The following is a 21,659-nucleotide window of genomic DNA, read 5'->3' as shown; positions in this document are numbered from 1 at the left end:
GCTACATGGATAAATCAAATAAGTACTTTGAAAAAAGTCAATGCAGTCGAGGCTAGATAATGCCTAATAATATATATTTTTTCATGTAAATTCTGAATTCGTAATGTTGGACAATTGAAACACGATCATATAAATTGAAGCTAAAATAATAATATCACAATTAATTGATTTGATAATGCTGCTACTAGCATTTAAAAAATCTGAACCTGAACTTACTGTTTTTAGGTAAATTAATGACATATTGTGACGTTTAGGAATGATTAAAAATAACTCAAGTTATATATTGATATAATTTTACATTATGAATTTAACGATGTAACATTGATTTTATGTTAATGTTGTGGATTGTAATTTACAGAATATTCACAATAAAATAGTCAACGGTCCTATTCCTTTGCTATCTGTCACAAAGACAAAGATCAAGAACAATAAGAAAGGTGTGCTCGCGTCCTACTACAATCGATACCTGAATGAGATCGGATATCATTTTCTACGGAAAGCCAATGAGACTATTCAACTAGTCGAATGCGAGATATCACACAATCATGAAGAAGCCGTTTACGTGCATTCGCCTTATTGGAATATCTTCCAATCGAACCTGTCCGAGATTTCGATACATATAAATAACAGCTTGATCACAGACAACGGTAAAGGGATACATCAGTTCAGCCGCGATGCAAGACACTCCAACAATCTCTTCCACTGGATAATGCAGGATAGCACAATTGAAAGAAATCATGGCGGTGGATTCGAGGTGTTGTTACCAGATGTCTGGCAGTACAACGAGAACTTCACACACTCTCTATACTTTGGGAACAACACCTGGCGTAACAACGAACAATTTGGCTTTGTAGTGGACGGACATTTCGCACACCTTAATATATCCTATAATCGTTTCGACAGCAATCGCTGTAAGACCGGTTTAATATCCATGCGTGGAATGGAAAAGAAGATCAGAATCGATAATAATTATATCGAGGATAATAATGGTATGTACATGGTTGAATTCCGAGCGAACAGCCAGTCCGAAATCCTCGGTGACATTTACGCTCGTTTCTATCGCAACGAGATTAAGCGAAATATGTACGACCTCAGCAATTTGGGATCACGTCGAACGTTTGACGATCCCAGCTATGTCGTCGGCTTCCACGGCATACAGAAAGTACAAGTACATAAAAATCTCTTCGGCGAGAATTCGCTGGATTATGAGTTATTGGCAGGTATCAGGACAGCCAAGATCAACAACGAAGTAGATGTCAGGGAGAATTGGTGGGGTACTGCTAACGACACCTCTATCAGGTAATTTCTTATAAACATACGATTTATATCTTTTACATTTGCATTCGATTCAGAGCTCATTAATTAGTTTACTTTTATGTTCTTCCGCAGACAGAGGATTTTCGACTTCGACGATTGGAACGATCACGCTGTGGCCAACTATCGGCCGTACTTGACGAGCGATTCGTTTGAAGCGTCTACTTCCGCGTGGCGGCATATAAATCGCGAGATTGACCTGAACAATTTGGGCGGTCGCATAGTGGACAATCTGTCGCTGTATGCGAAACCCGAGCCCTACGTCATACATTCTGATATCACGGTTATGCCGGAAGCTACTCTCCATATCTACCCCGACGTCGTAATGGAATTCGCTCCTAACGTTGGCATCCTAGTCCTGGGAACGCTGAAAGCCATTGGCGTACCCGGTCACGAGATCATAATGAGACCGATAAAACGAATTGACGCGAGCGCAAATTCTACGTTTTCCAAACTGACGCCGATGAAAAGTTCCACTAATATCATGTCAATGCCGGACGAGATGATTCGTTTATGCAAGGATGGACATTGTTCCGTATTGCACTATGAAGGTAGAAAAACTAAAAGCTATTATAAAAGAATTTATTTATTGAAATAGTCTTATTATTTGAATAGTCTGTATGCAAAAATAACTATCCAACAACATAAAAAAATTAAATTAATATTGGAATCCTGGATCTTTCAGCTCCTTGGTTACGAATTGAACGTTTTAAAAATGTTGAAACAATTACAAACTCTATAAAATTAAAGAAGCAAAAACGAGTCTAATCGCAAAAGAAGTTAAATCCCTAAATCCCTACTCTATTGCAAGTGCAGTTACTTATTAGCAGTTATTTATTAGTCATATTTAATAAAAATGACTAATAAATAACTGCTAATAAGTAACTGCACTTGCAATAGACATTATGTTCCAAAATCAATTAAAATTCTTCCATCAGAATTGCTGTACAAAAGCAGTCATTCTACTTTAATAAATGGAAATTGTATTGTTATTTCTCATATTATCCCAGCAAACGAGAATGGATTAAAATGGATTGAAATTTTTTTCTATCCGAATTTTAAATAGCGAATACTTTTTTTTTAATTTAATTGGATTCAATTGGATTCAATTAGATTCAGTTGGATGCAATTGGATTGAAAAACTGCATTTCCTATTCAAAATTTTGAATTGAACAGTATTCACAATTGTGTTTGTGTGCATAGAAAAAGCTAATATTATTTTTAGATTGAAAGACATAGAAATATGCTTCATGCAATTCTTATAAATGAATAAAAATGCATTCAGAATTGAAAATCTGAATCCATTTCAATTCATTTCAATCTATTCTCGTTTGCTGGGATATTATACGCTTTTAGTTTTGTTAATTAAAATAATAAATTTTTCTTAATTTAAAGAAAGACCTTAATGATAAAATTGAATGCGAAAAATTATACAAGTTTTGCTCTTGCCAGAAAAAAATTCGAGTGAAAATAACGACTGTCTACTTTTGCCAATAGGTTATTCAGCTTTATTAGCTTTATTAGGTAGTACACTTTCTACCTTTCTTATATAATATATTTTCTACCTTCTCGTTTCACTCAGTTTCTCTTATTTTTTATATTATATTATATATATACATATATTGTATATATTATAAATATGTATATTATCATTTGCATATATTTAACTGCATTTTTTTCTCTTGTAACAGGATTCCTAGAGTACTTCAACAGAACGACTCTCCAGTGGATCCCATTGTGCGATGATCGGTTTACCGAACGCAACGCTCAAGTAGCATGCCGACAACTCGGTTACGACACTCTCAACGTTTACGTATCGTACGATCGTAGATATGAGCTTCATCCCGGATCGTTGACGCGTGTCTGGTCTTGGCCTGAACCACTGCAGGTATGATTGATTTTGTTTCTTATTTATTTCAAGAGATCATTAAACATTGAACGTTTTATAGTGTTCCGGGAAAGAGCAAAGTCTCGAGGACTGTCAGATCAGATTGAACGGTCAGTTGTTCGGTCATCGTCATGAGTGCCCGTGGAACGGAAACTTCGTTTTCCTGCATTGCGGAAAGCGAAATTTAGACGATGCGTACGATTACTGGGGCGGAATACGCATCGCGAACAGTGAATTCGAAGCTCATCTCTACGAACATCACATCCACGACATCGTGACTCATGAAACAATTAGGCGCGTCGAATCGGTTCTCAAATTCATCAATATAACCGGTGCTGGGATTTTACATTATGAGAAATCGGCCGCTATACAGTCGATTATGAAGTCTCCGGCAATAGTGCACGTAAACATAGATCACAGCGCTTATCACGGCATAAATGTCGTATCTCCAACGCACATGGTATGCAAAGAAACGCAAAGCGGAGTTTTATACTAATTCATATTTGTGTAAATAAAATCACATATATTTATGTATATTACAGGTGGAGTTATTATTCAACACAATTAACAATGTCCTCGGCAACGGCGTGAATATATTATCCTTGACGGGAGAAGGCCGCGAGTCAGATGAGAGCACGTTCACGCCTATTAAGGATCTTAATGTTCCTTATCATTTATTTAGTATGGTCGATATATGCGATACTGCAAAAGAAATTACAATCGAGGAGCGCGTAATCGTATACTACAAATACGATAATTATCCTGTAAATTGCGTGAAGATCTTCCGCAGTGCTTACAGAGTCAAACCGTTTGGATTCAGGTACATGCAGAATTCTTTTTCGTGTCCACGAAAATGATTTGAAGCTAATATCTTTAATTTCCAGGCTTTTGCAATTTAATCTTTATAACTCCACTGGCAAGCCAGGCCGGCATGATAGTATAACAATATACGACGGAGACATTTACAATATCAGCACCAAAGTGATTGGTCATTTGGAAGTTAATACTCCTGATGAGAAAAAATTGTTCAGAACACAGAATCCTAGTATTAGCATTAGATTATTTGCTAACGGCGCTAGTAATACGCATGGATTTATCGCGGAAATTGTAACTCTTCCGATATCTGCTATTGGTTTTAGTAAGTAATCTCAATGTATAACATTTTATTAGCAACAAAGAATAACAAACTCCTTGTATGCCTATTTCGGATTACTCTTCTGTAATTCTTTTACTTTTGTGATTGGCAGATCGCGATGTACAGCACAACGTTTCTTACTCTTTGATATCGAACTGTCGCGAAGGGGCCGTAAAATATGCAAGCGCCGGCGAAGTGAATGCCATAATAACGCTCGAGCGTAATCAGTTTGTGAATAATTGCGAGAAACTATACGGTAACTTCACCACGTGTAAATCCGCACTGTGGCTCGACGTCCAAAATACGCAATTGCTGCATTTCAGAGTAAGTACCATGTACGCTTAAGAGTGTCTTATATATTTTCAAAATAAAAAAATTATAGATCATTTTAGATCGCATTTAAAAATAATATAAAAAAATTTAGTAATTTAGTGATAGGTTTGTACAACTTGGATCAAAAATTATTTTAATAAGAAGTAGTAGTTTTTTTTATCTGTGCTCTCTAATCAATTCTATAATAGAAATGTATTATAAAATAATCATAAAAATTTAAATTTTTTTTATATATGTATATATAAGTACTTTAAGTATTGGAAAAAAACTTTTTTTATTTATTTACATCATTTGTTATTATTTTTTGTTGTAGTAATATAAAATTTAGAAAATAACACAAAAACTCATATTTTTTATATAAGTACTTAAGTATTTAAAATAATGTATTAAGTTTTATTGTACTGTAGAGATTCGTTTTTCTATAAATAAAATTTACTTATTTACAGAACAACTAATCTCTGCATCGCAATGAAATTTTACATAAATCATTTTGAATGGTTAAAATACTTAAAAAAATTAAATTTCTTATCATTTTTTTAAATTTCAGTATTAATATTATTACAAAAAATAATAGCAAATAAAATAAATAGATTGTAAAAATGTATAGTTTAATAAAAATATATAGAATATTACAAACATAATTTTCACACACGCGCGCGTGCGCGCGCAGAATACCCCATCTTAATTGCCCCAGACAAATAATCATTAATATACATCGTGGTTTTTGACATCCTTAGTACATGATGAGTTTATTGTGTCCTGGCTTAATTTCATCATTTTTACAAATATATAAAAATTATTAAGCGATTTTTACGTATATTTTAACATTTTTAAAAAGCATTGGTAAAGTCGTATATTTATAACAAATTAAATATAAATTGTTATAACTAAATATATCTAGTCAACAAAATGAGAAAAATGCACTTTTTCATGTAAAAATATAAAACTCTGAAACACAAATGTTTAAAGGAAAAATATTAATATATTTCAATATCCTAAAGTTGATATTTCAAACTACAAAAGAAAAAAATAGTTCAAGTGTCGTTATCCAAAACAATTGTTCAAAAAAGTTATTTAGTAACCTGAAAATGATATTTTCTTAATATGCATGAATGATCAACAATTATTTTATTATTGCTATTCTGTGAGGAAAATTGAAATATCAATTACTGATTTCGACAGAAGAATTAGAGATTTCAAGTTTTCAAATGCTTTTTTGAATTTTTGCCTGCGATAATTTTTTACCGAGTTACGGTGTTTTGAATATTGTGCACTTTTGAGCGTGTTCTAAAGTTCCTATTCTAATTGTAAGTTTCCTTTTTTTGTTCCATTTTTTGTTGAGTAGTGTATAATAGAACTGGGAGGTTAAAAAATTCAATTCTTGACTTTAATAACATTGTAGACCTACCGAAAGTCAAACTCTTATCATCATTAAATATATTTTATGTAGCTCTTTGCAACTTTGCTTCTTCTTGCAGTTTTAAGGGCCACATTAGGTAGTAGTGTTATCTTCCCTAAAACCTTTTCTGCAATCGCAAATGTTGATAACAGATTATGTTTATCGATTTGTTGCAAATAGGGAACATACTTTGTTATTGCTAATATTGTTAGCAAACTTCCCTCAAATACGCTCACAGACAGCCAATTTCCTATCGAAAACAAATCTTCTAAAATCTTGCTACAAATTTTGAAGACAAAAGGCACCAAACTTGATGCAAATTTTGTTGTATTCAAAGCTGTCAGCAAATTGATGACAAATAAGGAACATCAAATTGTTGACAAAAGTCAAGCAAGACTTACAAATAATTTAACAGCAAGTTGATGAGAAAAGCTGAGCAAATCTTGCTGATCTAACTTTAGAACAAATTATCAACGAAAATTGATTAAGATCTATCATTGTCATACGCGGTCCCGCCACCAGATGGACTCGCTTCTCGTAAAAAGAAAACGCTTAAGAGTCCTAAGAAAACATATGCAAATCAAGTTGGCGAATCCCCTGGAGATTCTTAAACTCTCTCTAATGAGAATCCGAATGTTTTTTTTTATTATTTTTTATTATATGTTTTTTTTAAATTATTTTATATTTAATTATTTTATAACTTTTCGTATTTATTTTAGAATGTGATGTTAATCAATAATTATTTATTAACATCACATTCTAAAATACACACGACAATATTTCAAAAATAAAACTGAATTGTTTATATTTGGCATCATTCTGTTGGGATATCTGGCTACAGATCTCGGCTGTATTTAGTGCCATTCTGTCAGCATATTTAACTATAAATCTGGTCTGTATTTGATGTAGATCTATGATGATATTACTATTACCAAATTTGCTCTGATATTGGCTTCAATTTGATTTCAGAACATGTTCTTCAGATATGGTTTACATTGCATGTCCTATTGCGGACACAGTAGGCTCTAGTTTTAGCACTCAATTCTATTGGAATTTATTGTCAAAAAAGCAAATAATTTTCAAATTGAGCTCTTAAAATATTAAAAAAAGTAAATAAATAGAGTAAAAACAGGCAATTAAAAACCTTTAACACGCGATAATTGATGTGATTATCATACACATTTTGATTGTATCCCTTATGAAAATAAAAATCAGAGCGTAAATCGGATGTAATGGAAGACCCAGTAAACGAGAATGGATTAAAATGGATTGAAATTTTTTTCTATTCAAATGCATATTTTAAATAGCGAATACTTTTTTTTAATTGAATTGGATTTTAATTCAATTGGATTCAATTAGATTCAATTGGATGTAATTGGATTGAAAAACTACATTTCTTATTCCAAATTTTGAATTGAACAGTATTCACAATTGCACAAAAAATTATTTTTAGATTGAAAGGCATAGAGATATGTTCCATGCAATTCCTATAAATGAGTAAAAATGCATTCATTTTAACATTCGTGAATCAATATTTCTGAAAATCTGAATCTATTTCAATTCATTTCAATCCATTCTCGTTTGCTGGGGAATAACAGAAGCGTAAATGAAACTTCTAGAAGGCGAAAATTGAACAATGAAATAAAAGAAGCATTTACGCTTTGTTTACATTTTGATGTTCCAATTTTCGCCTTCTAGAAGTTTCGTTTACGCTTCTGTTACTCTCCCATTACATCCGATTTACGCTCGGATTTTTATTTTCATCAGGGATCTATTACATAATTATACAAAAATAAACGTTTCGACTATATTCAAACCATCCTCAGCAATCATAGCAATACTCAGGGAATGGAAAATTACTTTTTAAAAGTAACAAATTGCAGTTATTCGTTGCCAAGTAACAAGTTGGAAAAGTAACAAGTTACCGTTACTAGTTGCCGATTTTTAAAAGTAACTCGTTACTTGAGAAAGTAACTTTTTGTTACTTTTCCGTCACTATTTTTTAAATCGACGACTGCCAATCACGGGAAGGCCTAGGGCCTCTCTAGTCTCAAGCGCTGTGCACTATAAAAAATTGTGTAAAATTACAACTGTTATATTGGATAATTTTGAGACCCACTATAATAGTTGTAAACGTCCACATGTTTGTAAATTGCAAATAAAAATTATTTCTTAATTTGTAACTAAGCAGATTGTGGAAATACAATTACAATGTGTATATGTAGTTACAGGAACGATATGACAATGCAATATGACAATACATTTCACATTATATGTATATTATTATACATTTAACAACAATACGCAAAATATTTGTTATATTACGTAATATTACTAAAATTTGGATAATTACAGAAAATATTCAAAATATCCTACTATTTACATAATTTTTAATATAAAATAAGATATATTTACACAATAAAAGCAAATTTACATAATTTTTGTGGAATTACATAATTTCTGTAAAATTGCAGGATTTTTTATATTTACAGGATTAATCATGTAATCTATTAATTTTCATCTATTATATGTATAAATTTAAGAAATTTTTTTACAGTTAAGTGGCTTGTGTCCAATCATGTGCAAAGTAACGATAAAAGTAACTGTAAAATTCGTTACTGTTACCAAAAAAATGTAACTTCGTTACCGTTATAGTTATTAAAGAAAAAAGTATGCAGTTACTAGTAAAGTTACCAAAAAAGTAACTTATAACTGTAACTTCATTATAAGTAACGAGTTACTTCCATTTCCTGGCAATACTTAATACCAATCCGATATTCATAATGTCAAAGAAATCGAGTGCAGGAAGGTGTAAGCAATGTGAGACTTCCTTGCTACACTCAATTTCTTACTCTTTTACTCTTTTGTTTATCCAATAGGTAAATTACCACATAGTTTATCTGAAGATGGAACAATCGATCCTTAATATAGTTAACAAAGTGAGGAAAATGCACTTTTTCATACAAAAATATAAAACTCTGAAGAAAAAGTGTTTAAAAGAAAAATATATTTCAATATCTTAAAAAAAATTGACATTTCAAACTACAAAAGAAAGGAATAAATTCAAATGTTAGTTGTCTAAAAAATTTAGTTATTTAATAACTAAAAATGAATATTTTTTTAATATGCATGAATGATTATAAATTGAAAATATATTGCATTTACGTTTTAAATAATACATTTTATTATTGCTCGTGTTAAAAAAACTTAGGTATAATTTATTAGTAAAATGTTCTTTATAACACATTACAAAAAAATAACATACACCCAATATATAATATTATATTACAGACAACATTTAACATGGCATGGGTGTAAAAAATTTCGTGTTTATTATTGAAAGTTACAATACTGCCTTTACCCGAGGTGTCCGAATGACGTCTGAAACCTTTTGAACATTATTCAGAATGATGACCTGGATAATATTTGTCAAGATCAAGGCCGTTTTCATTTTTACATAAAAATGAATTTTTAGTGCAAAAATGAAAATAAGAGGAACAATCTCAAATAGCCTTGATCTTGACAAATGTTATCCAGATCATGATTCTGAACAACATTCAAGAGATTTAGCCATCGATTGGACACCTTGAGTAATGCTAATGCCGGTGATACCGTAACTTTTAAGTCTTAACTCGAAAAGTTTTTAATAAAAAACAATTTTATCAAAGCGTTTTAAAAACTCTTGAGGTATACGCGAGAATTTGTAATGGAAAATGGAAGGTTATATTTAAAAAATTTTAAATGATCTTTGGCCTGATCTTAACGACACCCAAGGTCAAATTAATGCTATTTTATATCCCCCTCCGAACCATATAGCTTTTGTCTGAAATATTTTTCCATATTTTTCCATATTTTTCGAGATATTTGCCTCTGTTAAGATTAAAATGAATCATCTGACACTTGGTATATAGATAAACATATTATATATACACATTATATATACACATTCACTCACTCACTCACACACACACACACACACACACACACACACACACACACACACACTCATTAACAAAATTATCACACATAAATTTATACCAAAATTTTGCATAATTTCAAATAAGCATAACTCTATGAAAAATCTTGCGATAATTTTGTTGACGAGTGTATGTGTGTGTGTGTGTGTGTGTGTGTGTGTATGTGCGTATAGATAATGTGAGTAAAAATAGGTATGATTAAGTTATAACGTTCTCAAAACATGGTGAGATTTCTAATCATTTAAAACTGTGTTCTAGAACAATTTAGTACAACGAAATCAAGGCGGTCTTACAATTCGTGCCGATTCGAGCGGTACGGCAACGTCTCTCAAGGGATGGATTCATAATAATCTCTTCACAGAAAACTTCAATAAGCCTGCATTGTAAGTACAGTGTTATAATGTTTATAAAAATCAGTAGTGACACTGTGGATCTTCAGGTTCGTTGAGGGTCGTCAGAGCAGTCCTTATCAACAGATGACTATATTCAGAAATTATTTCACCAAGAATAACGCTCCGTATGACAATAACATCATTTTGAAGCAAGTGGTCAGCAACATGACATTCAATTACTTGCATGGAAACCTTGGTATGCATTTATTGGAGATTTCGGGATTCGAGAAGGTCCGTTCACAATTCTATCAAAGCACATCTCACAACGGCTTCTACAAGTGAGCTACTCATTAATTTTTTTATGTCTTCCTTTATGTTCCTTTATGTTTCATCACGTGCGAAAGCTATTTACGTTATAGAATATTATAAAATTATTCAGGTGCAATCGGAAGAAATGAATATTTATAACTTTGTAGAAACTACGCAGTCGATCGTGAAGGCCGTAGCACTATTATTGCTGGTACACCCGGTCAGCAATATGTTGATAATGTGTTTTTTAATCCCGACAATGATTATGAAATGCAAACGACGAACAAATCTCAGTAAGATAAAACGAATTTAATCGCAAGATAATTAATTAAAAATTTTAACATTCATTAAACAAATCACTTATTTAGACAACTGGAAATTTGGAGATCTCACATAGACGCGCGGCACAATTGGTGGGGTTACAATGAAACCTTAGCGGTGGCTGGACGCATCAGAGACCGTGAAGATTCATTTGAGCTGTTACAGGTGGATTATCAGCCTTTCCATATGAATAATAAATCGGTATTAAATGGCAAGTGTCCACCCGCCTGGGATCTTGTTGGTGACACGTGTTACATATTGATCGGCGCACCGATGGACTTTTATAGTGCGCGAGATTTTTGCAGGGTGAGTTATTTTAATTAAGTGTATGATATTTAATCTGTGTCTCTTAATATCATATACTTAATCTCTCATGCTTCTTTATTTCATATTATTTCATATTGTTAAATTGTCTTTCTTTTACGCAGTCGGCAAATGCGTCGATGCCATTCATCATGGGAGATTATCTGGAACTCTGGAAGTTCGCGCGTAAGCAACAGGAGAGATTCGATTATTCAGAACGTGTATGGGTGCAACAATTGGAACGCGTGGATCAATGCACGATGTTTACGTATCAGACCATTGAGATTGATCATTGCGCGCAACCTAATTTGTTTATTTGTGAAATCGGTATGCAGAATATCATAACGATCCAACTAATATTTTAATAATTATTTCTGAAATATTTATAAAATGTTTCTAAAGTCTCAAAGCAACATTTAAAAAATATTTCAGTATCTATAGGATAACTCCGGTATATACGCTGCATCTATTTAAAATTTAATTTATTAAATATTGTTTACTATGTTTATAGTATAACGAACTATATCAGTAAAAACTTTGTACTGTCTACTATGAAAAAAATATTACAAATTCGAAATATTTATATTTCCCGCGCGCGTATTAAAAAATAAACTTTTTTAAACCCTTGCATTTTTGCCATATATCCCATAGGGATGGGATATATGGCTATTCACAGAGGGAGGGGAGGGAGGTATGTACAGCTCATGAAAAATTTACAAATAATGCATATAAATAAAACGTATAATGATATATATATATATATATGTATATTAGGTGTACAACTTTGCTTCCGCCGTTTTTTTTCCGAAATTCGAGGCTTTATTGTAAAAAACTGGTTATACATTTATGATTCAAAGTATTGTCCATCGCTGGCCACTACTTTCTCCCATCTTTCGGGCAGCGTACGACTCCCGCGTCGAAAAAACTGGTCATCTTTTGAGGCGATCCACGAATCGATCCAATTTTTTACTTCTTCATAAGACTGGAAGTCTTATGAAGTATCGGAAGTCTTATGAAGCACTTCCTCCTGCAAATGACGAGAATTAGCGAGATTTAGTTTGTAAACTGACATTTTCAATCGAGAATAACTTTATGATGCAGACACAAATCGACTAATGTTTCTATGGGGTTATGTTGACAGATGCCCAAGTTTATTGTATGACGTCTATAATCTATTTATTTCGACCACCACTTATCGCTAAAGCCATCTATAGGAAAACGGCGGAAGCAAAGTTGTACACCTAATATATAATATATATTGGGTCATCAACACCATCTAGTGACAAAAAACCGCGGATACTTTTTAGATGACTCAATATATTATATATATATATATATACACATACATATATACCAACATACATGCATATTCCGAAAAATTAATTCTCCTAAGAATATTAGATTTCCGAATTGATTTTTAAATAGAATTATACTTTTGAAAAAACATTTCATTTACTTTCACTTAGGAATCCAATTTTTAAGACTTTTACGTCGTATATTTTATCGTAGATGGTTTTTTTTTACTCACAAGAAATACAACTTCATCGTGCCCATCTGTTGGCAGGGATACGTATTACTCACGAGTGAGTATCCTTACGTAAGTAAAAAAAACCATCTGGGTTAAAATATACGACGTAATATTTTGAGCGAGTTTAATAGTACATGCAAAAAATGTTCTTATAATATTCTGAACATTCATTATCATTTGAGCATTCTGTGAACATTCTTCTACTATTCCAAAAACCTTATATGCATATACAGAACATTTGGAATACAAGTCGAACATTTTATGAATATATTTAGTGTTTACATAGCTGAGCGGTAATAAAATAAAAAGAAATATATAAGCAAAAAAATCATAAAAAATCATTTCATCTTGACAGATCCCAGAGTCAACATCGATCCTCTGTCTTGGAGGAAAGATATCGTTGCGGTGGGTGTTTTGGGAGCTGTTGGCGTTGCACTCGCATTGCTAACTGCGGCGATCGTATTGTGGGCGTCCAAGTCGAAGAAGCGTAAGCTTGAGAGACTAGAGCGACGTAACTCCATCAGGCAATCCCTACATTCTCTGCGATCGGTTGGCTCCACATCCGGGTTCACGGAACTCGCTTATCGCCGAAAGCCTATCGCGGTAAATATGAATTGTGATCAGTGTGACAACCGAGCACAAATAAATGCAAATGGTTTCTAGAATTAACGTGCATAATAGAGATTAAAACTGTATAAATTATGTTAATTGAAGATTTTAAATGTGTAAATGGTCTAATCTAACTTTAAAGAAGTTAAGAAAATTAGTACTCCTAGTTTAAAAGAAATTTTATAATATTTTTAAGAACTTGCTTGTCACATTTTAATTAATGCATTTTCTGAAAAAAATACTTTAAACTTTTTTAGATTTATAAGATTTCTTTAGAAATTATAAAGTGAGAAATCTTAGAATATTTCAAAATTTATACATATGAAGAAATCTAAAAAATTTTTAAAACAATTGTACAGAAATTCTGAAATTACATAAAAGTTCTTTAAAATTCACATAAAAGTTCTGAAAAATTATATAGAAGAATTCTAGGAAAATTTTTTAAACGGGACATCTCTAAATAATATCTAAATAATCTTTTTTTACATATTTCAGACCAAACATTCCACAGATACGCTGAACTCAAATTATAAACGCATGTTGAACGGTGGCAGTCTAGACTCAATGGACAAATCACAACTGAACTCTTCAATAGAGGATAATCAGAGTTACGATGTGTATGAGGCTCATAATCCACGATATTCGCCGAGCACGAGCGACTTCAAGAATACGGTGCAGAAGTACAGTGCAGCGCAGAGTGTCGATAATCCGGTGTTTGACCTGGCATACCGTAATGAGGGCTTCCGCAATCATTCTACTTTTGCAGCAAGGAACGGTACTGCCGACGGCGCCGTCGCCGCCGCCGCTTCTAACTGGTCATCGCCAAACATACAGTCGACATCAGTTGATGAAAGTCCTACAGTGTATGCCAACAATGAGAGCTCATCGTATCTCAACAATACGTCTACGCTGCCGTTGCATTCCAGTATCGCGCTTACCGATTCCATGATCGAATTGAAACGCGATATCGAGGCATCATCAGGCGTTTATGATCCTATGGATTACTTAAAGCCTCCTTACGACTCGACTATGTTAACTCCGAGTCAGGCGTCCGAGCCCGTTCCGGAATACGCGTCGGACTTTCAGCCACCAGTACCACCACATCCCTATCATTACGAAGCCGAGAGCAGACCTAGGAGCGAGGCGCTGTTGGAGACCAACTTCGACACGGGTGAAGAGAAGCCGCTACGCTCGAAGAGCGAAGTCTTACTCGAGACTAATCTGGACGCGTTCCTAGTCAATGAGCCCACGGAACTCACGCAGCTATCGGCGGCCACGCGAAGCAAGAGTCAACCATTAGAAACGGCAATGTAGCTTTCCGGACGTCGGCGACTCTTAGACCAGCAGTCCACAATTCGGGCACATCCGAAGTGTATGCCAAATCTTGTCTTCTAGCGACAAGCACTGCCAGCTATTGCACAATAAGAGATTTTCAGTCCGTTTATAACAATACGCTGCCGACTTCCAACTCGTGCCATTTCCAATGGTCGTGAACTGAATATTGGAATATACACGCACAGTAAATCCCCGTTGAAATGACCGGGAAGTGAAGCGGATATTCATTGTTAGATACAGAAACTGACTCATTATTAGCGGACTCATTATTAGCGGACTCATTATTAGCTGTAGAAACTGATTAAGAGTTTTATTATATTATGAAAAACCCTGCGGGTTTTAAAATTATAATTTGATATGTTAAAGAACATTACGATAATTATTTGTAACACGTATGCTGAATTGACATAGAACGTTCTCTAGCAAGAGATACAGTTGACATTATAACACAATGAATCGTTGCATCTTTGCCAATATTAAACAAAGATGAAATGATTCACTGTGTTACACTATCTTTTGCTGGAAAACATAATCAGTAAGTATGCGAGTTTTACATGAATCCACCGAATTCGCGCTTGGGATGAATGCATACTCTCTAAATCTCGCAGAGTGGACTTATATATCATTAATATTAAAGTAATTGCAATAGTTACTATAAGAAAGGCATTCATAAGCTAGGAGTAAATTTTTAGAATGGCTCAAATGTTTAGAATGGCTATACGTGGCGCTGCCTATGCAATAATTTATTTCACTTTAATTAGAGCAAAGAGCGTTTCGCGAAGCTCTCAACAGATGTGGATGTCTTCTCCTAAGAAAGATTCAATCCGTATAGAAAGCGAAAATGATTAGACCAATTCCGTGCATTTGCAATTCTGCACATTATGGCGATAATTTTTTTTCAGACGACTACTAAATCAATCGATCTACCTTGTGAGAATATAAAGAAGGTAGGCGAACTAAAAATGACAAACGTAAGAATAATATCTGTTGAACATTTCAAAAAATGTATACATACTGATCTATATACGTCATTCTTTTACATAGGAATTCACTCCAATTTATAGAATGCAATTTATCTATTAATTAGAGTAACAAACGAAGTGCATGGGCTCAATTTTCACTTCATTACACATTGCATTTTACTCACTTTGAATGATATTTCACTCTTCGAGTTTTACAGATACAATACTGCGTAAGATTTTCATGGAAATCACCCATCAAGACTTGGGCTTAACAGATAGTGTTCATATACGTACAATATACATATATTAAAAATTTAACATTTTTGCTTTAAATCTTTATATTAATAGAATTATAAATATGTATAGTTGAAATGGACTGCATTCTTTCTTCACACAATGTGGTAAAGATCTCAACATTCAATTCAGTCAATCGTTAATGACTTTCGGAAGTTGATTCATTCACGCACTTATTGCGTGTCTTATGTAGGTATTCTAAAGAGGATGACTGTTTATTACAATGACGCGTGTTACTTAATCCCAATTACATCCACAAACGATATCTAATAAAACACTAATTTAGTATACTGTTAATAACAAGATCATCGTTAATCATTAAATGACCCAAGTGAATCTCCAGTCAGGAGACAAAGCTTGTTGATAATTTTTAAGAAAAATCAATTGTTAAGAACCTTTTGCGATACAATAAACATATATAACGTTATGCGTATTGTCTGATAATAAATATTGTCAGAAGCGGAGCGGAGAGATACATATTAATATTTTAACGTAAAGATATAAGTAAAGAAAATTAATTCATTGTTGACCTTGTTGCAACTAAGCTGTGAAAATAAAAGCAGACCTCATATTCGTAATTGTACAATCTCATTGCTCTTTGTTTGACAAATGAGGTGTATATCAGAGCAATCAAAGTTTCTCCTTATGTTAAAAGTATACAGAGAAAAAAAATAAGTTTTCTTTTAATCCGACATCTTGTGTTAATAAGAAGTAGGGGTTACCAAATCTGTTGCGGATGCACGGTGTTACACTGCCAAGCATATCCAACGTTCGTACGTAACTCTTACGAGTATTAATAGAATAATATTATAGATTAATTGCTTTAAGGGTATCTACGTTACAAAGCTTAGCTGTAAGTAAATACATTCTATTTATCGAATACTCGCGCAGAGATAGGAATTTTCGAGCGTTTAAAAAAATTTGTATGGTGAATACAAATTTTTTTGCAATAAAACATTTGTATTCACCATACATTCTTTCTCAGAGATAACTTTACGCACTATTTGATAGACTTATACCGTTTTCATTAAGTAAGCGAGATCTCACCGATCTTGTTCTTACCGAAAGCATTTTTATATACCTGCCTTTAGTAAAGTATCCGTCCATACACGTAGATTTAGCGTGATCGTGATCAATCGCTTTTTTACGAAGTGAACGATAAATAGGTACCTAAGCAAAACTTCGCTATGTAAAGATCACCTAGCGAATCCGCAGGATTCTTGAAAGAAAAGGAATATATGTATATGTATGCATGTGATATGTATCTATTAGCAGAACGCAAAGGCACTATTTGCACAACGTCCGCAATGTATATTTCTAAATATTTGCAACATTTTATTAAGATTTTAATCAGAAGTTAATTGTCGTGCCACGAGTTCTCTCATAGGTATCTGCCAATCTATCGAATGTATCTATGGAACTTGATGTCACAAGGCTGCCTTACTTGTACATGTTGCAGAAATGAGATAAATAAATTGAGCAAATTCAAATAATCAAAAATTACAACAATAATCTCACTGCATTCCCATTGCTATTCGTTTTTTAGAAAACTGTTCTACATTGATTATGAAAGAAAAACGTATGGTATAATAATTATGGTGAATAATTTTTAATGATTTCTAATCCTTTTCGAAAACTATGTAGTGTTTCTGAATAAAAATATAAATATAATTATTATTAACATTATAATAGTATTAATTATAATAATGAAGTTCTTGACCATAATTATTTTACCATACAAATTATAATCACAAATATTAAACACTTTTCTCTCAACGTAGATGTAATATTGTGATTTTTTGTTCCAATTCTAAACTATAACATTCTTTTCGACAAAAAACGTTTTCTATGCTATCTTATATAAACATGTAATCTCCCAAATTTAAAACAAGCTGGCCAGACCTCAACTATAATAAAATTTAGAAATGTAAAAAATGAATGTGGTTATAATTTCAAAAATATGAAAAGAAAGAACATAAAGAACCACAGCACAAGATGTAATTAGTGATATTTAATTATTCTTGCATTACGAATTACAATAAAAACATTAAACGTTTCGGCCACAATCTGGCCATCTTCAGTAAAATTAATAATATTCTTAAGACGCAGAGTACATCAATTGGAATCAAATTCAACCCTCGTGTGTTATAATTGTAAAGATTGTGTTTGCATCAAAGCGACGCTGCTTCATATAATAATGTTAGAATGTTAGAAGTCATGTAGTAAAAAGTGTAGAACGAGAATTTCCAGATTCTAATTTACAATAATTTATTTTTTTATTAATATCTTTTAAAACGGAGTATAAAACAAAGGAAACGTTAGCTGTTTTACAGCAAAATAATTGATGAATTACAAGTATACTTATTTCACAGATAGAAATTTGTCGTGACACTATGTGTTGTTATTGGTCGTATCACATATTTTTCCGCTATTTATATCCATGAGTCAAATAGTTTAGAAAGTTCTAGAATTATTTATTAAGTGTTTGTGAATTATTTATTAAGCGAGAGAGATCTTTCTTTAGAAGAAGAAGATAAACATCAGGCAAACCTTCAGTATCACTTTGTTTATTGATCCCACTTATTTGGTTTTTAATGTGTATCATTTCTGAAATTCTTCGTTTCATCAATGATTGTTCTGTATCTAAAATTTTAATGTTATCCCAAAATCATGCATTTCATTCACACGGTGACGTGAAACAACTGATATCTCAGAAGTAGATTTCTTAATATCAGTCTTGTGTTCTTTAATACGAGTTTTTAATTTTCTCTTAGTTTGGCCAATATATGACAGTAGATATACTAGGCGGGTTCTAAGCCACGGGGCTAGAGGGGAATGCGGGGTGCGGGGAAGTACTTGTAGGCGCGGGGAATACCTAACGCGGGGGAAAGAGGGTGAAAGGTCTAATCTCCTACACAATAGGGCTCCTACACAATAGGGCTCCTTTTTTTGTTATTAAAATTAGACCATGTTTTTCTTTAAAAATGCATTGATAATAAAGGTTTGAATTTGACCATGACATATTTTTCTTTTCTTTAAAAATGTATCGATAATAAAGGCTTGCATGTTAGAGAAAGATAGAGCGCGCGTGCTACGAGTGAAGAAAGGATGGAAGAATTAATAGAGTACGAGTTTCTTTTGTATGATACAGTTTTTCAATTTTTATGGTTTTTCCTGGCGCGTCGAGGCAAAGGATGGGAAGTAAAAGACAATACACATGAAATAAGGTGAACAAAAAAATGTTTTATTTACATCTTATTACATCGGTTTTCGTACTTATTAAAAACTAAAGCTAACAGTTCCCAATCAATGAGCTGCTGTCCATTGAAAATGTCGCTATCACATATAATGTTCTCAGATGCGATGTTGGAGAATCGCGTATACTTGGTATCTACCGTATCGATGAGTCGAGCTAATCGTTCGAATGTTACATCGACACACCCGTTAAAGTCAAACATAGGCGTAGCGTCGTTTCGGTCATCACAATGCGTATCGTTGAAGAATCGAGACGTACGACCGTAGCATAGTTCAGCATGAAAACACTGATGATTAGCGGTCCAACGCTTATAAAATTATCCTTGTATTCATTTCGAAACAGCTTATAAATATTTCCTCGCTGCTCGTAGAGGCTCTTCCATGTTTCGAGAGATAGCGATAATTCGTGTCCGCAATAATCTCCAAGGACGATCTCCACGTAACTCGGTGGGCCAACGTTGATTCCAATTTCCAAAAATTTGTAGCCCGTGTTCGTCAGATCGTAACGTCTGCTCAGTAAACGCACTGCACGATGCTCCATACTGTGTACATACATAATGTTAAAAAACGTTTCTTTTATGTATAGAACGTTGGAACTTACATGTTATATTCCTTCTTCACATCACACGATGCACTGTTCTCTTTAGCGTACATTTTTTCAGTCGTTCGTACAAGCGGGTATCGTAAAACTGATTGCATCCGTGTAAATGGTAATACTTCTGGAATCGATGAGAGAAGACAGGTCCTCCCCCCTCTTTCCAAGAATTTCGAACATGTTGCGACACTTTTTATCAAGTCTTTCTACGTATTTTCTTTGTCACGAATTTATACATACGTTTATACATACGTTTATACACACGTACATACGTACATACGTTTATACATACGTTTATAAGTACGTACATATATTTATACATATGTTTATACACGCATACATACGTTTATAGATACGTTTATACATACATTTATACATACGTTTATACATACGTTTATACATACGTTTATACATACGTTTATACATACGTACATACGTTTATACATACGTACATACGTTTATACATACGTTTATACATACGTTTATACATACGTTTATACATACGTTTATACATACGTTTATACATACGTTTATACACACATACGTACGTTTATACATACGTTTATACATTACAAAGGAAGGGAAAAGAAATATATAATAAATACGTTAACGTATTTTTATTTAAAAAATTCTTTTGCAACCACCAGTTATATATTTTCAATACATTTTGTAACGCGCAATTCTTAACATGTTGTCCACATCGTATAATATTAGTAACATCTAGATTAGATAAAGATTCCATGTGTTCTGTCGTAAACTGCATCCAGGGTCTCAATGTACATGCGTTCTCGCTCATCATCCAGAAGCAAGTTCCGCAGCCACGTTCGTTTCTCGCGTCCCTTGACATACACGACAGCATCAATAAATTTTAATTTCATCAATTAAGTAAAAAAAATCCTATATTCGATCAAAGCTGATCTTATTCCCTAAATATTTCGGTTTGAATTTATATACGTACGTACATAGACAATTCTATAAGCCACGCAATAAAGTCCTTTTCAATCTTGAAACGCAATCATGGATGGAACTACAGTGGTATTATAAAATTATGTATTACAATTTTCTGTTCATACATGTTCCCTTAAAAACGATATTCATTAGTTGTTGATCACGATTCATTAGTTGTTGATCAAACGGATGTTCACTTATTTATAATCATTGGCGACAAGTATTGCTGAAGTCGGCACGCTTGATAACTGCAAAATTGTGTTTCTACGTATCCAACAGAGTAATCTTACCGCAAAACATGTTGAGATTCGTTGATTTTCCGTAGAAAACAATTTTTATATTACACTTATGCAAACTCGTATCTAACGTGGTCACAACTGCCGTACATCGACTTTTCACCGAGAAGAACTTATGCACTTTCATCTGTTAAATTAACTTAAATTATCAACCGAAAAATGCTTTACTATTATATCGTGTACCCACTAACACATGTTGATAGTATTAGTGAACTACAATCAAAACATTTATGACAATTATCAAACAAATATTAAACCATCGTCGAACGTCTATCGAATCACTGTCAGAAACATCTTTCGAATTAATGTCAAACATCTATCGAACTGTTATCGAATGTCTATCGCACCACTTTTAATCCTAACTATACACACTGAGTTCCCAAAAACCTCAACTTCAATTTCTAAATCGAGATCTTTTCGTATTTCTTTTCTTTTTCTTTGAACCAACAGTCGTCGAACGGTACCGCCATGTATCGTGTTCAACGAATAGAACCATATCAACGTCGACAAGATGTCCGAAATTGAC

General features: G+C 33.1%; 2 protein-coding genes and 1 long non-coding RNA gene across 4 annotated transcripts in view; 1 reads left to right on the top strand and 2 right to left on the bottom strand.

Moving 5' to 3' along the window:
• Window positions 1-17,539, top strand: part of bark (C-type lectin domain-containing protein bark beetle) — a 60,381-nt gene extending 42,842 nt beyond the window's left edge. The window contains exons 15-28 of the mRNA XM_087413482.1: window positions 359-1,299; window positions 1,390-1,865; window positions 3,006-3,202; window positions 3,264-3,662; window positions 3,745-4,022; window positions 4,087-4,340; window positions 4,450-4,661; window positions 10,305-10,429; window positions 10,486-10,716; window positions 10,855-10,980; window positions 11,056-11,314; window positions 11,437-11,638; window positions 13,195-13,442; window positions 13,944-17,539. Coding sequence (XP_087269608.1) covers window positions 359-1,299; window positions 1,390-1,865; window positions 3,006-3,202; window positions 3,264-3,662; window positions 3,745-4,022; window positions 4,087-4,340; window positions 4,450-4,661; window positions 10,305-10,429; window positions 10,486-10,716; window positions 10,855-10,980; window positions 11,056-11,314; window positions 11,437-11,638; window positions 13,195-13,442; window positions 13,944-14,762 — 4,767 coding nt within the window. The 3' untranslated portion in view covers window positions 14,763-17,539. The remainder of the gene's footprint in view (window positions 1-358; window positions 1,300-1,389; window positions 1,866-3,005; window positions 3,203-3,263; window positions 3,663-3,744; window positions 4,023-4,086; window positions 4,341-4,449; window positions 4,662-10,304; window positions 10,430-10,485; window positions 10,717-10,854; window positions 10,981-11,055; window positions 11,315-11,436; window positions 11,639-13,194; window positions 13,443-13,943) is intronic.
• LOC147907357 (uncharacterized) lies at window positions 12,108-14,471 on the bottom strand. Of its 2 annotated transcripts, XR_015547437.1 has the most exons (4): window positions 14,387-14,471; window positions 14,178-14,304; window positions 12,840-13,434; window positions 12,108-12,338 (listed from the first exon to the last, which is right to left on the bottom strand). It is a non-coding gene; the product is annotated as an uncharacterized LOC147907357 (long non-coding RNA). The 2 variants fall into 2 exon arrangements; XR_015547438.1 differs by lacking the exons at window positions 12,840-13,434; window positions 14,178-14,304; window positions 14,387-14,471 and adding an exon at window positions 12,415-12,833.
• A 767-nt stretch (window positions 17,540-18,306) lies between the features above and the next one.
• LOC147907356 (uncharacterized) lies at window positions 18,307-21,371 on the bottom strand. The gene is made up of 2 exons (XM_087413483.1): window positions 19,896-21,371; window positions 18,307-19,836 (listed from the first exon to the last, which is right to left on the bottom strand). Exons 1-2 carry the CDS (start codon window positions 19,991-19,993, stop codon window positions 19,467-19,469), a joined length of 468 nt encoding a protein of 155 aa, XP_087269609.1. The 5' UTR covers window positions 19,994-21,371; the 3' UTR covers window positions 18,307-19,466.
• Window positions 21,372-21,659: the final 288 nt, after the last annotated feature.

Source organism: Acromyrmex echinatior, chromosome 14 (genome assembly GCF_024713525.1).
Source record: "Acromyrmex echinatior isolate Ae372 chromosome 14, ASM2471352v2, whole genome shotgun sequence".
In the NCBI taxonomy this organism is placed as follows: domain Eukaryota; kingdom Metazoa; phylum Arthropoda; class Insecta; order Hymenoptera; family Formicidae; genus Acromyrmex; species Acromyrmex echinatior.
Note: the sequence above shows the minus strand (reverse complement) of the source record. Positions and strands in the feature narration are given on the sequence as shown.